Here is a 14,288-nt window from a genome sequence, read left to right as displayed (position 1 = left end):
AATGGTACGGAATCCTTCGTGCGCGAGTCCGACTCGCACTTGCCCGGTTTTTTATCTACTTGAACGTTTTGCGTACTAGGATGTCGACCGACCGTCACGTAACGCGGTCCTCGAAACGTCGGAGGTAAATTTAAAACTTAATACGCGGTTAAGTCCCGTTTCTATAATTTAATAATGTGTAAAAATCATGAAAGTTAAAATCAGTGTAAAGATACCTATTCACCACCACCACGATAAAAAAAGTATTAGGTAATAGGCCACATCATATAAGTCTGTCCTAAATGTATGGAAGATCAAGGAAATTGCCATTTTGACCCTGAAATATTGCGTTTTTTCAATAAAATGTAAGGAATCGAATGATACCATTTTATTTTCTATTTTTAAAAGACATTTTTTTTTTAGGCTTTGGAGCCTTGTATTTTTTTATAATCACTATATATATATATTTTTTTCCACTTTTTTATAATGGATGACTCATTTTCTATCCATTTAACTAAATTTTGTTATAATATTTAACATGTGTCAAGTAACCAATTCTAAACCTGTCAGTCTCATTCTCGTGAAATTTTGCGAGCAGGTTGAGTAGTTAAATATAATATTTCTGTAGTTTCGTTTTTTGGGAACTGTTCAAAATGGTGAACTGCCATTACCTCTATAGCACGCTAAGTGCCATTAGCTGTGAGTACGCTGTGATAATGACTAAGTATTATTTGTTTTTATATTTTTGAACTTACTTATGAATCTTCACGCAAGGTCTTCAGCTCACAGAGCCATTAATAAGATAATAATATTAGTCATAAATCTATCCAGGTATATATAAAAGAGAGGAAGAGAGAGGAGACACTTAAGGAGTAACCAGGCAAACTGTCATTTAATTTGGACACTTATAGGTCCATCCGCTTAACATCCTAATGTCTAATGTATTGTTTGAAAGGGTTAAAATAGATGCGCCAGTGTTGTGCAGAGGTCAAAGTGCCTTACAAATAATATAGAACTAAGACCTTTTTGATGCGGGAATAACAATGAGGAAGGCAACTTCGTATCAGATAAGATTATATTATTTACTTGTATCTCTGGTGAAATATTGAAACATCTGTGTAATAACATTTTATTACTTTTCTTTATTTTAACTAATATAACCACTGGACAAATTAAATAACTTGATTTTCATATAAAATAATTTATATTCAGTATCGACTCAAACTTAACTAGTTGCGCCATCTAGGATCATTCTTACTAAATAGTTCCAAAAACGTTAAGCAGCAGAAAGTGCCATAGATGGCGTGGATAACTCTGCTAGTGTAAAAGAACAAACAATGATACAAGAGTTTATGTCAACATTTATTTTATTACTAAAAGAATCTACAGACTAAATACAATAAATCATTTTGATTTCGCTTGAACGTTAGAAAGCTTTGTGGGATCATATTTGTATGTTTTTTGTAAGGGTCCTTTTCCTGCCTTGGTAAAGATTAGCTCATCTACCCTTTGTCTCTCGGCCAGTTCCTTGGAGATCTTCATGTTGGTCCAGGAATCTTTGGCACCTTCTACAAAGCCTTTTTTCTTAATCGGCAGGGCTTCGGGGGTGTGTTTCACTAGTTTAGGAATCTTAAGGTAATCTCTAACAGCAGGTACTTTGAGGACTCCAACCTGGATCAGCGAGATGAAGTTACTGGAGCACCAATAAACAAGGATTGCTCCAGGGAAGTTAATTGTGAAAGGTATCATGACTATTGGTATCGCTCGCAGGAAGTATCTCATCATGACCATGTTTGAGGCTTCCAGACGGCCTCCGTCAACTCCCAACTCTATTGTTGCCCACAATGTGGCACTGGTAATAAGAGGGAGTAGGAAGTACTGGTCAGGTACTGTTAGATCCATGAACCAAGCTAAGCCCCCATAAGTCATGCTCTCAACAGGGCAGTTTGCCATTCCTCTCAAACCCATGAAGAAGGATATGAAGAAGGGAGCCTGGGCCAAAGGCACCAACATATTCTTCAAAGGATTCAAGCCTTTTTCTTTCATAAACATCATCATTTCTTGAGCGTAACGGGCGGCCTCTAATTGATTACCAGACTGCCTTGCTTGAGTCATCTTGACTTGTAGCAGCTGTATTTCTGGCAGGTTGTTATTCATAACTGCAGTGTTTCGTTGCGCCATAATGACTAGTGGGAACATGGCGACACGGACGACGATGGTACCTATTAAAATAGCTCCCCACCATGGAATATCAAGGGAGACATGTACGTATTCTAAGCATTGCTGCACCATGCCGACGGGACTCCAGCCGCCGAGGCCTAAACTTGCGAAAGTAGATTCTCCATTGGCTGCTAACGACTGTACCGTCTCCGCTAATCCATCAGGAATCTGCGGCACTGGCGGTGGCTCCGGGATAGCATCTACTAAAGCAGTAGTCTTGCCTGCGTCGCTACCTGACGATGAGAATCGCACAGATCCAGCTGATGCGTATACATAATAAGTCTTCACTTTTCTAACCTCAAACTTGTCCCTAAACAAATTCAAAGTTGCACTACGGCACCCGTGGCGACTCAATAATTTGAACATTTTCACTTAATGCCGCTTGTATCTTTAATATGGAATGGGTTATTCAAAATGCAACTAGGCATATTCTTAATATACCGTAATAAATTAACTTTTCATTACGTGAAATATTCCTAAATTCTAAAATAAAATCATAACCCGATCTAGCTGTAACGCTAGCGAAGTGACAGATGACAAAGAGAAATGACAGAACAGAACATTATTCAAGAGTTTAAAACAAAAACTTGAACAGCTTTATACCATGCGGCTGAAAAGCCTAGAATTTAATTATGGTCCAAATTTCACTTCATAATATTTATGTATGTTGCCTTGATGTCGGTAAAAGTGTTTAGCATTATTCGGACTTCGTCGGTTGGTGACTGTTGATCGAGTTGAGTAGAGTTGACATTTACTGATTGAGGTTGAGGTTAGAATTGCACGCGAATTTCTAGAGCACTGTTTTTGTTATGAAGATTTAGTAATAACATCACAATGGCGAAAACTCCATCAAAAATAGCATACCCATTCAAGAAGACTAACAAAAAGATATATGCACCGCCCAAAGCCCAAGAAACTCCAGATTCAATATATTGGAAGAAACTTGGGGTAAGCTCAGTGTTAAGAATATTAATATCTGACTATTATTCCACGTTAAGCAATATATATTAACTAATTATATTTGTTTTAGTTGCCAGTCCTTGTCAAAGAATATGGAGCTATAGACTACTTGGACTTTTGTCCAGTGCAGCCCTATTATTTTGCCGCTACATGTTCCGTTCGAGTTCAGGTAAGCACTATTCTATGAATAACCATAAGTACTTCATATTTCTATAAAAGCTATCTTATCTTATAGCTCCAGTAAATGTTTATGTTGCAAAGCTAATTTACAGTAAGTATATTATTTACCCATCAATTGTTTTTAACAGATTTATGATCCAATTACTAAAGTAGTTGCCAAAAACCTGTCTCAATTTGTGGAAGGTGCTTATGGGGCAACCTTCAGGGGTGACGGGCGTTTGCTGGTGGCAGGCAGTGAAGAAAAGGTGGTCAAGCTGTTTGATGTCCAATCTAAAAATGTACTTAGAGTATTTACAGGACACACTGGACCAGTAAGTACTAATTAATATTTAATATTAGTGCTAACCAGTTAATCCTTTTGCAAACAAAAATTAAAACCCAACTTTCCATGAAATATTTTAGCCACATAGTGCAAAAGGGATGTTAAGAGACTTCATAGTAATGTTAGAAGCAAGAAAAATATATTTTGATTTGAAACAATCACAACTTACTTTGTAACTTATTTGTTTAAATAAATAGAATTTACTAATACATCACCATAGGGATGTTTCCTGTATTTAAAATAAATTATTTCCTACCATGCACAAAATAAATCACCAGATAATTATTACAAAAACATAGATAGCAGTTATGTCTTAAATTTCTATTTAATAAATTGGATAGAACTAAAAAAAAGTAGGTGAGTTTACTGTGACACTTGTTTCATATTAATTCTATATTGGCAAATAGTTTGACAGTTCTAAAAAAGAATCTGATTTGACTAGTAGGAAAGTACTCTATTGTAGTTCGTTCTAATATTAGTTGTAGATATAATTTTAAACTAAGTTAATTGTATCTTTCATAAATAATAATAATAATGTTATCATTCTACTTACAGGTACACAGGACATACTTTACAAAAGACAACTTAAAAGTTTTGAGTTGTTCAGATGACAAATCAGTTGGCCTTTGGGACATTGCTACAGAAGCCCGAGTTGCCAACTTTACAGAACACACCGATTATGTCAGAGCAGGTGCCACAAGTCCAATCTCACCAGACATCATTTTATCTGGTGGCTATGACAACATTGTGAAAATGTATGACTGTCGGACAAATGAGACTGTACTTACGGTCAACCACGGAGACCCAATAGAGTCTACACTTTTCCTACCATCTGGAGGTATATTTGTAAGTGCTGGAGGCACACAAATAAAGGTTTGGGACATTTTCAATGGTGGAAAACTACTTTCTTGCATCTCATCACACCACAAAACAGTGACATCCTTAAGGTTGTCTAGTAACAACAGTAGACTCATATCTGCATCATTGGACAGACATTTGAAGTTCTATGACATTTCAACATTTGGCGTTGTTCACAATATTGACTTTCCTAATGCAATTCTTAGCATGGCTATATCTGACCGTGATGATGTCCTGGCTGTCGGGATGGTTGATGGTGTTATATCCATCAGCAAAAGAGAGCATTCCAAGAACAAGAAAGTTGATACAGATACAGAGAACAAAACAAGTTTTAAATTTGTATCAGACTTTAATAAGCTGTCCAACATTGATTTATCACTAAGTAAGGCAAAGATTGCAGCTGAACCATTGACGGAGAAATATTTAAGGAAACATGAGTACTCTAGAATGCTTGCTACAACTCTTTTAACTGCTTCCAAATATCCCACTCGAACTACTGCTATGCTCCAAGAACTACTAAAAAGGAATGTCTTTCACACAGCTTTGGGTGGCATAGATGATCATCACTTATACAAATTACTTAAATTTATACAAAGAAAATTAGGAGACACCATGTTTACTAGAACATTGATTGATGTTTTAAATGTCGTCATTGATGTCTATGGCAACCAAATACATCTTTTGACTGAAGCCAACCAGATTCTCTATAAAAATATAGCTAAAAGAGTTCAAGCAGAAATAGAAGTGTGTAAAAAGGTGAGTGAGCTGGAAGGAGCTATTAATTTATTATTAGCTGGGGCTCAAGTGGGTACAGCTCCTATAGACACTAATGAGATACTAGCTCCCTCTGCTATTGCTCAGAAAGAAATTGTTATTGATGTATGATTAAAGAACTATTAAAAATGTGTGTGTTATTTGTTTTGTCTTACCTGCACCTAGTGTAATGGATTTAAGAGAGAACTAACGCAAAAAAAGCTATTGAATGTTTACGCTTTAATCAAGGACACATGCCATGACAAAATTCACTTATAGACTGTAGATCAATACCTACCCTTATCCAATAGAGACCTTGTTTACCGTTACCCTGCATATTCCACCATAGCAGTATACGCGAGCATACGCACGAGGCAATTACCTCACTCACCAAATATCACCAAGAGGGAGGGGGGGGCAAAAAATAGTCGAAAAAACCTCGCGTGATTTGTGCACAAGCCCATAATGTTCTGGCAACTCGAGTAAAAACCACGAAAACGACTTATCTCTTTCTTTTGGTTGCAAGCACTAGGATAAGACAAAGACAGTACGATTATCGCTGTCTGTTTGAAATGACTAATGAGACCATTGAGACGGTCCTGGGAAAAAATATAGGTACTCTTTTTTGCCAATTGCCGGCTTACTCATTTAAAATAAAATGTGTAATATTTAATTATTAAAATCATTTTTATGATTTTGCGTTTAAAACAGCATCAAATCCTACGAACAAACTGTGAGGCTACGGGCTTGGCTGATGCCAAAAATGCTTGGCCAGTTGCTTGCCCCGGTCAAAATTTTCCCGAACACCCGAAATCTCAAAGGAGCTGGGACGACATTGCATGTAAATTTACCGTATCTTCTTTACTAAATGATTCCGACACCGAGGGACGAGCCAGACTCCTAGCTGCAGGAACACGGGAAGCTGGATACTGGCTCCATGCGCACTCCTCCCCAAATTTAGGCACGTTTCTAAATCCCGACACACTTCGTATTGCAGTTTGCCTTCGTCTCGGGGTCCCGGTCTGCGCCCCCCATCGCTGCCCCTGCGGAAGTGAAGTTGACCAACTAGGGCACCACGGACTTTCCTGCCAACGAAGCGCTGGCCGCTTTTCAAGACATGCTACCCTCAATGACATCATCCGCCGGTCTCTAGCCTCAGTTAATGTGCCGGCTCTTTTAGAGCCGACCGGTATATCCAGAACTGGCGGCAAGAGACCGGACGGGATGTCCACATCTCCACCGAACTTCCGTGAGGGCAGCGACAGCGGCAGAGGCGGCGGAGAACGCCAAGGTAGGAAAGTACAGGGGTATCGGCGCCGAGTACAATTTTATTCCATTCGGTGTCGAGACCCTTGGTCCGTGGGGCCCTGGCGCTCTGAGTCTCTTCAAAGATCTGTCTAAGAGACTCAGAGACGCCACGGGAGATCAAAGAGCTGGCAGCTTCGTCGCTCAACGCATCAGTCTAACGATCCAGCGAGGAAATGCTGCCAGCGTCTTCGGTACTATGCCGCAGGGGCCATTTTCAGATTTATTTTAGTTTTAGATTTAATTTAGTCATATTTTAGTTTTAGTTTACATTATTAATTGTTTATAAGGTTATATTATTGTACTAATAAATGTAATATTTGTATAATTTAAATAAAATACTAAGAAATGTCATGTCTTAAACAGCATCTTGTCCATATTTTGTCAGGTGATGAAACGGACGACACGGTTTTGGATACAGTTAAATCTGTCGACACTATGGATTCTAGTAATTTTAGATTAAATACGTAGTATAAATACTATGAGTATTTGTATTTTATGGTATTTAATTTAATAACTAGGAACTTTTGTTTAATATTATCTTGATATAATATTGATATTTTAATATTTCATTCTGTTAAATAATGTTCATTTACGGAGCAAGAATACTACTACAAATTACAAATACTAGTAACAGTGAAATACTTATTTGTCACCTATACGTTACCTACTTCACTTCGTAACTACACGATTAGTCGTCCAATCTGAAAAGCAAAAATGACGTTTGTGATGCACCTGTGTTTTATTTTATTTAATCAGTGAATAAACGCAATAAGTTGTTAATGGTTAATAAAAGTGAGAATGATCACTTCATGTACAAGCCGTCGTCTAAAACTAGCCATTTACAATAAAACGAACTCATAACTCACTTAAAGGGTTTCAAACCATGTTATTGGTAACAACCTTTATGATTTGTTATTTTATTCGTGTTATTAGTTATATTCTGTGTTGAATAAATGTTAAATATTCCTTTTAGATGGGAAATCAAAGTGAATATAATATAAAAATGTGTGCGGGGTTCTTGTAATATGTTTTTCTGATTTTTTTCGTAGTGTGACTATTTTCAAGGGTAGTTGAAGTTAATTAAAAAGCATGGATGAGAAGAGAGTGGCGGATTACTTCGTAATCGCGGGACTGCCGGAGACACCGGAGTTACTGGACGATTCTGACTCGGGACATCTAAAGGGATACAGTACAAAAGCTCCAATAACAGATATCAGTAAGTGTTTCCTTTATTATTCTTGCTTATACATTAAAGTTCAGAATACCCTAAATCAAACATACCTAGAGCTACATTTCTTACATTCACCTTTTAAGGTTATTTATGTTGTAACAGGGTTTATAGGTTATGGCAAATATAACATATTATAATGTATGTTGCATTATAATAATCCTTTCTCATTCTAATAATTAATGTACATATATATCCTGCTATGTTGCAGTTTAGTCTCAGTTACGATTTAAAAAAAAAAATTGTGATTGTTTCTTGGTCTTTATCTATTTAGAATAAAATCAGTTTTATTACCTATGCCTGTAGATTTTGGTTAGGATAGATGTAAAAAGTAAAGTACTTCACACATCTTACTTAATTCAGAATCATATATCCTAAAAGTGTCACTGGATTTAGCATTGTGGTCAGACTGAACTGGTTAGGAATATTATTTTTAGGATCCTAGTTAAGATGCCCATTAAAATAAATAAAATAAAAAAGCCTTTTATTCTAAACATAAATCAGTTACAAATTCATGATATTGTGAATAATTTAAAATTAGGTTGTGGTTTATAGGTTTACATTGTTCTTCTAGGTGAAGGCCTCCTCCATCTACGTCCACTTATCTCTATCCTTAGCTATATGGAGCCGCTTTGGTCCAGCTGTCTTTTTAATATCCTCGTCCCATCTTGTATATGGTCCCCAGCAATGCTTGCCTTCTGGGCCACTCCACCTGCTGGTTTCTGACATCCATCTACCATCTTCGAGTTGTGCCGTGTGACCGGCCCATCAGAATTTAATTTTTGTTTTGCATAGCATAATGCATATATGGTTTTAGTTATACTTCTTATTTTTGTATTGTGAATTTTCTCTATTTTTTTAATTTTCATTATGCTGCATTCCATGGCGTTTTGGCATGTTGGCAGTTAAGATGCCCATTAGGTCAACATAATTAAGTAAGGTGTGTGAAGCATTTAAATGAAAACAATGACCGGTTTTGCTTTATTTTGACCCGATGTAAACCCATTGATTAAAATTTGATAACAATGTGTTTATGTGGCGGGCATACAATTATTTTCTCTCAGATTTTTGTTTTGATAAACCTTATCAAGGGTAGTGACATTATTTTTAAAATGATTGGAATGTTGTGTGTTAATTTGATAGTGCTTATTATTTATTATGCAGCTACATGCTAATAATTGACCCTGTTTGAGAATTAACCTTCTGGTACCTAGCTTAATGATGTTGGGCTGGCTGGACTAGCCTATCCCCCCTCATGCAAAAAAGGCGCCAGTTGTCGAGTTGTGGAAATGGTGTGATACTAGTAAAAAAAATCTTAATTTTTTCGGCATAAAACATATGTTTTGCATATAACGGAGAAGCCAAAGCATTTCAACAGCAAAAGTGTAAAGTTTTATTATTTTATGATAAACTGATTGGCGATTGGCCCTAGTCATACCTGATGGAAAGCACCTTCAGTAATAGCCTATTCACTCTTACTTTAAAGAGACTGAGGACATGTTTCTCAGGGAATACAGATGGCGGGAATGCATTCCATTCCTTAAGTCATCTATGCTGCATGAACTTCATATGTAACAATGGCTTCCACTGCTTCAGAACTTTTTGTCACCATGATGAAGACATTAATATCATGTGTACTTACTGATGTGCCATCAGTTACCACAATTTCCACTTGCAAAAAATTTCGAAAATCGAAATGTCCTGTAAAATGTTCCTGAAATTTCCTAGAACTTTTCCAACTTTTTGGAAATTTTTCACAATAAATCTCTTCAATGAGTCCTATCCATCATAGCTCTTCCAGAATGTTCTCACTGTTCTATGTATTTCGTCTTAACATTGAACTAACGAGGATATTGTATTTAATTAAATTGATTCCACTCATAATAAACCAATGCCTATTCCATTGTACTCTCAACACACATCTATTTTCAGAAAATATTTAAGGCTGCATACCTACTTGGTGTTTAATTTAATGTTATTCAAATATAATCTCATTATACTAAGTTTAAAACAATTTACCAGGGTCATTATACTTACTATTCTAAACATGTCACATCAACAAGTGCCACTATTGATATGCATGCATTATAATATTCTATACCATATTAATGAGAATAATTAAATACAGCTAGAGAGAATAAGCGGTGGTGGCCGAGTGGATATGACGTCCGACTTTCAATCCGGAGGTCGTGGGTTCAAATCCTGGCTCGTACCAATGAGTTTTTCGGAACTTATGTACGAAATATCATTTGATATTTACCACTAGCTTTTCGGTGAAGGAAAACATCGTGAGGAAACCTGCACACATCTGCGAAGAAATTCAAAGGTGTATGTGAAGTCCCCAATCCGCATTGGGCTAGCGTGGGGACTATAGCCCGAGCCCTCTTGCACATGAGAGGAGGCCTGTGCCCAGCAGTGGGACGTATATAGGCTGAATTATTATATTATTATTATTAATTAAATACAAGTCAGTTGAATTAAATAGTTTAGATTGTTGTTGATGAGTTGATGACATAGTATTCATGTGTTGTAGCCTACTATAGTATCCCACTGGTGGGCAAAGGCCTCCCTTCTCATTTACCACCATTTTATTTATATTTATTTTTTTAATCTTTATTGCACATAAGAAAACACACTGTATAATAGGCAAACTTAATGCCGTAAGGCATTCTCTACCAGTCAACCTTTAGGCAAAGCAGATAAGTTGTATGCGGTGGCGGCGGCGGTATATTGCACTTATACAAGTTTTTAACGGGCATAAGAGATTCGAAATTAAAACTGATCCCTAACACTTTGTAATAAAGTTCAGAATAATTGTTTGAAATATACTGGTCTTAATTGGCAGCCATAAATATTTTTAAAACATCATTTATAAAATCGGCCATCAAATTTCATACTGATACCAGTGATGCCTAAGTAAAAGACTTATTTTTTGGTACTACTGGTACGCACTTTTGTTCGACATTCGACATGTTGCATAAACCACCAGAAAACCAAGTACATTGACTACATAGACGTAACATGATTTCTAAATTTAGTACTTAACAACTTATACACTTACAAGAAGCAGAACGTAATTATAATGCATATAAGAAGTGTGTTTATACACGGTGTAGCACGAGGAATCCGAAAGATTTTAACCACACACTTCTGAGACCAAAATATGGTATATCCTAGTTTTTGCAAAGGTTACTTGTCATTTTTTAACATCTACCTATAAGGATATTTAGACTAAGCCCCTTAATGGTCTCATCGTCATCAAAAAGGCGTTTTGCATTAAGTTGCAATAAGAAAATGTTCTTTTTTTAATTGATATTAACTCTGAAACTAGGCGAAATCTAGAAAAGTTTATTTGACATTTTAGCCTCTTAATGTAATCAGGAATACACTGTTAAAATCTTTCGGTTTCCTCATGTTACACCGTGTATACTGGAAAGTAGAAATCTAATCATTTGCAAAAAATCTGTTTTACAGTGTATATAGGCATTTTGTGACATGCAGAACCGGTCTGATCTGAACTAGATTTGTGGTCAGGCATCGTGTTACGGCTGCCGTTACCGTAATTGATACAACGCAACCATAAATCATAACTTCATATCACTGATAATATACGTAAGGCCCTGTCTCATACATTTTAGCAGTAAATGTAGCTAACTCATCTTCCTCGCGTTTGTTACGGCTTTTCGTGAGAGCCTGGGGTCAGCTTGGCAACTAATCCTAGAAATTGGCGTAAGCTATTTTATCCAAATGGTTAGTATTAGATTAGAAAATTCGACAGCGATATAATATATTGCTGAATATTATTCAATGTAAGCACATCTTTAACTTTCCTAATTCCTACTGATACGAAACAGCAAAAGCGCGATATAATCTTAGGCGTTTACGTCCATATGTTCTGAAGCTATACCTAATAGTTATTTGTTTTACAAGGGGGAAAATGTTTAATATGGATACCCGAGCAAGCGAACGTTTCCAAAGTTCGAAAATGGAATCTTGAGCGTCGCAAGGGTTTCAAGGCATGAGGGTTAAGCAAACTGCCACCAAGCAAACAACGTTTTTCCCCACACCAACGCAAGGAAAATACTCAATGTAAAATATTAACAAAAGCAAACCAAAACAATTCAGAATTGATGTTAATTAATTTGCCACACATATGGATAAAATGCAACTTTCTCATCAGTTTTTGGAAGTATCAAGAGAGCTGGTGTGGTGAAAAATAAAATACCTATTAGTATTATTTTCATTTACCGTCCTACAAGAATATTACACACCGTCCAATTCTTTCACACAGAGAAAGTCTGCAACGAAAACTGACGGCCGGTCTGGCCTAGTGGGTAGTGACCCTGCCTATGAAGCCGATGGTCCCGGGTTCTAATCTCGGTATGGGCATTTATTTGTGTGATGTGCACAGATATTTGTTTGTGAGTCATGGGTGTTTTCTATGTATATAAATAAGTATTTATCTATATAAGTATGATGTATATCGTCGCCTCGCCTAGTACCCATAGTACAAGCTATTGTCCCCAAATATTTATTTAAAAATATCATCTTTATTTGAGCAATTTAGGCATAATCTTAATTTATCCAAAAAAACATAACATTTATTACATAATTTACCCCAATATAAGTTAAAATTCGAACTCTACGATCGTAGAAGATGACCACATAAAAAGTTCAAACAATTTAGAATGTTATTGCTTTCACATAGATCCTAAAAGCCGGAAAGATTTTTGCATGCCTCTTAGAATAGTGTTGTGTTATCTATAGACTACGATTATACACAATTATTATTATATTACTATACACAGCTTTCTGACCGTATCACCCCAACGACCAGCATAAGTTGACCTCTGGTTTCACAAAGTTACTACGAATCTCACGAGTCGTATTATGAATAAGGTCTCAGTAAAATAAATGTTTGGTGAATGCATAGGCCGGTAAGAAAGGCGCTGATGGTTTCCTGTCTTTGGTAACTGGTTTGCCAGCTTATTTGGCAACTAGTCACCCTTATCGGGAACTTGACATTGTATTGAATCACTCTTTTTAATAGTACATCTAAGTCCCAAGGAAACTGAAACCGAACTGATAATATTTATATTCGTATTTCGTCCGAGTTGCTTTTTCCTTTGTCTCATGCGATGTTCCGAAGTCAGTATAGAAAGAAAATAAGTTTTTGGCAAAAATTTCATTTTAGTACAAGCTTTTATCGCTGACTGTACTTTTTTCCACAGGCAACTAATACTCATCAAGACAATTCTAACCCCCCCAAACCCCCCCCCCCCCCCACCCCCCAAAAAAGGTTGCGTTGTTTTGTCACAGAGTTCCTATGGCTACCTCCCGTCTCCGTCATCAGATCATCTTGATGGTACCGTAATATTGCATTGTCACCCGACTTACATATCTATGCAAATTTTCAGCTTCATCGGAAATCGGGAAGTGGATCAAATTTAACTTGCAAGATTTGTCCCATACATACTAACGGGGCAAGTTTATTGTAAAAAAAAACAACTGGCAACATTGTTGTCCTAACTACACCTGTCACACACTTCTCTTCCGCGAAAACATTAAGTTTTTTTCCATTATTATCAATATAATTGTGCCAAAACCAGAATATATTGTAGTTGTCGAGATCTTTCTATAATGAGCCAAAACTAAATGTGTTTATATTTTTCCATGGAAGAGTTCCTTTGGCTATCTTCCGAATGCATCATCGGTCACGTAAACAATTTAAATTATTCAATGACAGAGCTGTGGGATACGAATTGGTCGGCGCGTAAAAAAACGTACAAGAAATGAACGAATCACACAAATAACTGCTCGCGTGGGATTCGGTCCATGTCATTTGCCCCTCCCTCCTATTTGGAATGGATTTGCACTATTTGCAGAAATAATGTGTCATATTATGGAGGTCTATGTATAAATGTAATTAAATATAATATTACACACACGCCTTATTGAGCTTACTATGGGACTATGTCTATTGTCCTATAATATTTATTTTATACATGGTGTAACATAAGGAAACCGAAAGATTTTAACAGTGTTTCCTGATCATATTTAGAGACTAAAATATCATGTATTTTTTTATGTATATTTCAGAGTTAATGCCAAATAAAAAAACATCTTATTGTAACTTAGCGCAAAATGCCTTTTTGATGGCGATGATGCCATTATGGCGCGTAGTCTAAATATCCTTATTGATACATGTCAAAAAGTGACAACTGTGACAAGTAACCTTTGCAAAAACTAGGTTTTCAAAAAAAAAAACGTAAAAATCATTTTGTGTGGCAGGTTTACTATAACATTAACGTTTTACGTACGTCGTAAAACAATTGAAAAAATAAAACAGTTTTTTTTTTGCCGATATTTACTTAAAGTCATATAACATTTTTTCCTTCTTTTGGCCTCAGAAGTGCGTGGTTAAAATCTTTCGGGTTCCTCGTTTTACACCGTGTACATTTGGCCACTTTGGCTGTCATT

At 36.4% G+C, this 14,288-nt stretch overlaps 3 protein-coding genes across 3 annotated transcripts in view; 2 read left to right on the top strand and 1 right to left on the bottom strand.

The window, feature by feature from the left end:
• Positions 1 to 1,328: 1,328 nt before the first annotated feature.
• On the bottom strand, positions 1,329 to 2,746 carry LOC133526836 (mitochondrial inner membrane protein OXA1L-like). Its single transcript, XM_061863635.1, has one exon. It carries the CDS (start codon positions 2,563 to 2,565, stop codon positions 1,384 to 1,386), a length of 1,182 nt encoding a protein of 393 aa, XP_061719619.1. The 5' UTR covers positions 2,566 to 2,746; the 3' UTR covers positions 1,329 to 1,383.
• A 173-nt stretch (positions 2,747 to 2,919) lies between these two features.
• On the top strand, positions 2,920 to 5,424 carry LOC133526835 (U3 small nucleolar RNA-associated protein 15 homolog). Its single transcript, XM_061863634.1, has 4 exons — positions 2,920 to 3,147; positions 3,230 to 3,328; positions 3,468 to 3,650; positions 4,217 to 5,424. The coding sequence occupies exons 1-4, from the start codon at positions 3,034 to 3,036 to the stop codon at positions 5,402 to 5,404; spliced, it is 1,584 nt and encodes a 527-aa protein (XP_061719618.1). The 5' UTR covers positions 2,920 to 3,033; the 3' UTR covers positions 5,405 to 5,424.
• A 1,819-nt stretch (positions 5,425 to 7,243) lies between these two features.
• LOC133526847 (DENN domain-containing protein Crag) overlaps positions 7,244 to 14,288 on the top strand; it is a 55,370-nt gene continuing 48,325 nt past the window's right edge. The window contains exons 1-2 of the mRNA XM_061863660.1: positions 7,244 to 7,472; positions 7,630 to 7,796. Of these exons, the coding sequence (XP_061719644.1) occupies positions 7,670 to 7,796 (127 nt within the window). The 5' untranslated portion in view covers positions 7,244 to 7,472; positions 7,630 to 7,669. The remainder of the gene's footprint in view (positions 7,473 to 7,629; positions 7,797 to 14,288) is intronic.

This window comes from Cydia pomonella, chromosome 17 (assembly GCF_033807575.1).
Source record: "Cydia pomonella isolate Wapato2018A chromosome 17, ilCydPomo1, whole genome shotgun sequence".
NCBI lineage: Eukaryota > Metazoa > Arthropoda > Insecta > Lepidoptera > Tortricidae > Cydia > Cydia pomonella.
The sequence above is the reverse complement of the archived record's forward strand: the minus strand, read 5'-3'. Positions and strand labels throughout refer to the sequence as shown.

Bases quoted from the DNA above. Each gene is read 5' to 3' on its own strand.
- LOC133526836 (XM_061863635.1), bottom strand. From the start codon at position 2,565: ATGTTCAAATTATTGAGTCGCCACGGGTGCCGTAGTGCAACTTTGAAT.
- LOC133526835 (XM_061863634.1), top strand. From the start codon at position 3,034: ATGGCGAAAACTCCATCAAAAATAGCATACCCATTCAAGAAGACTAAC. The intron at 3,329-3,467 runs GTAAGCACTATT...TGTTTTTAACAG, and splicing joins CATGTTCCGTTCGAGTTCAG to ATTTATGATCCAATTACTAA. The intron at 3,651-4,216 runs GTAAGTACTAAT...TTCTACTTACAG, and splicing joins TTACAGGACACACTGGACCA to GTACACAGGACATACTTTAC.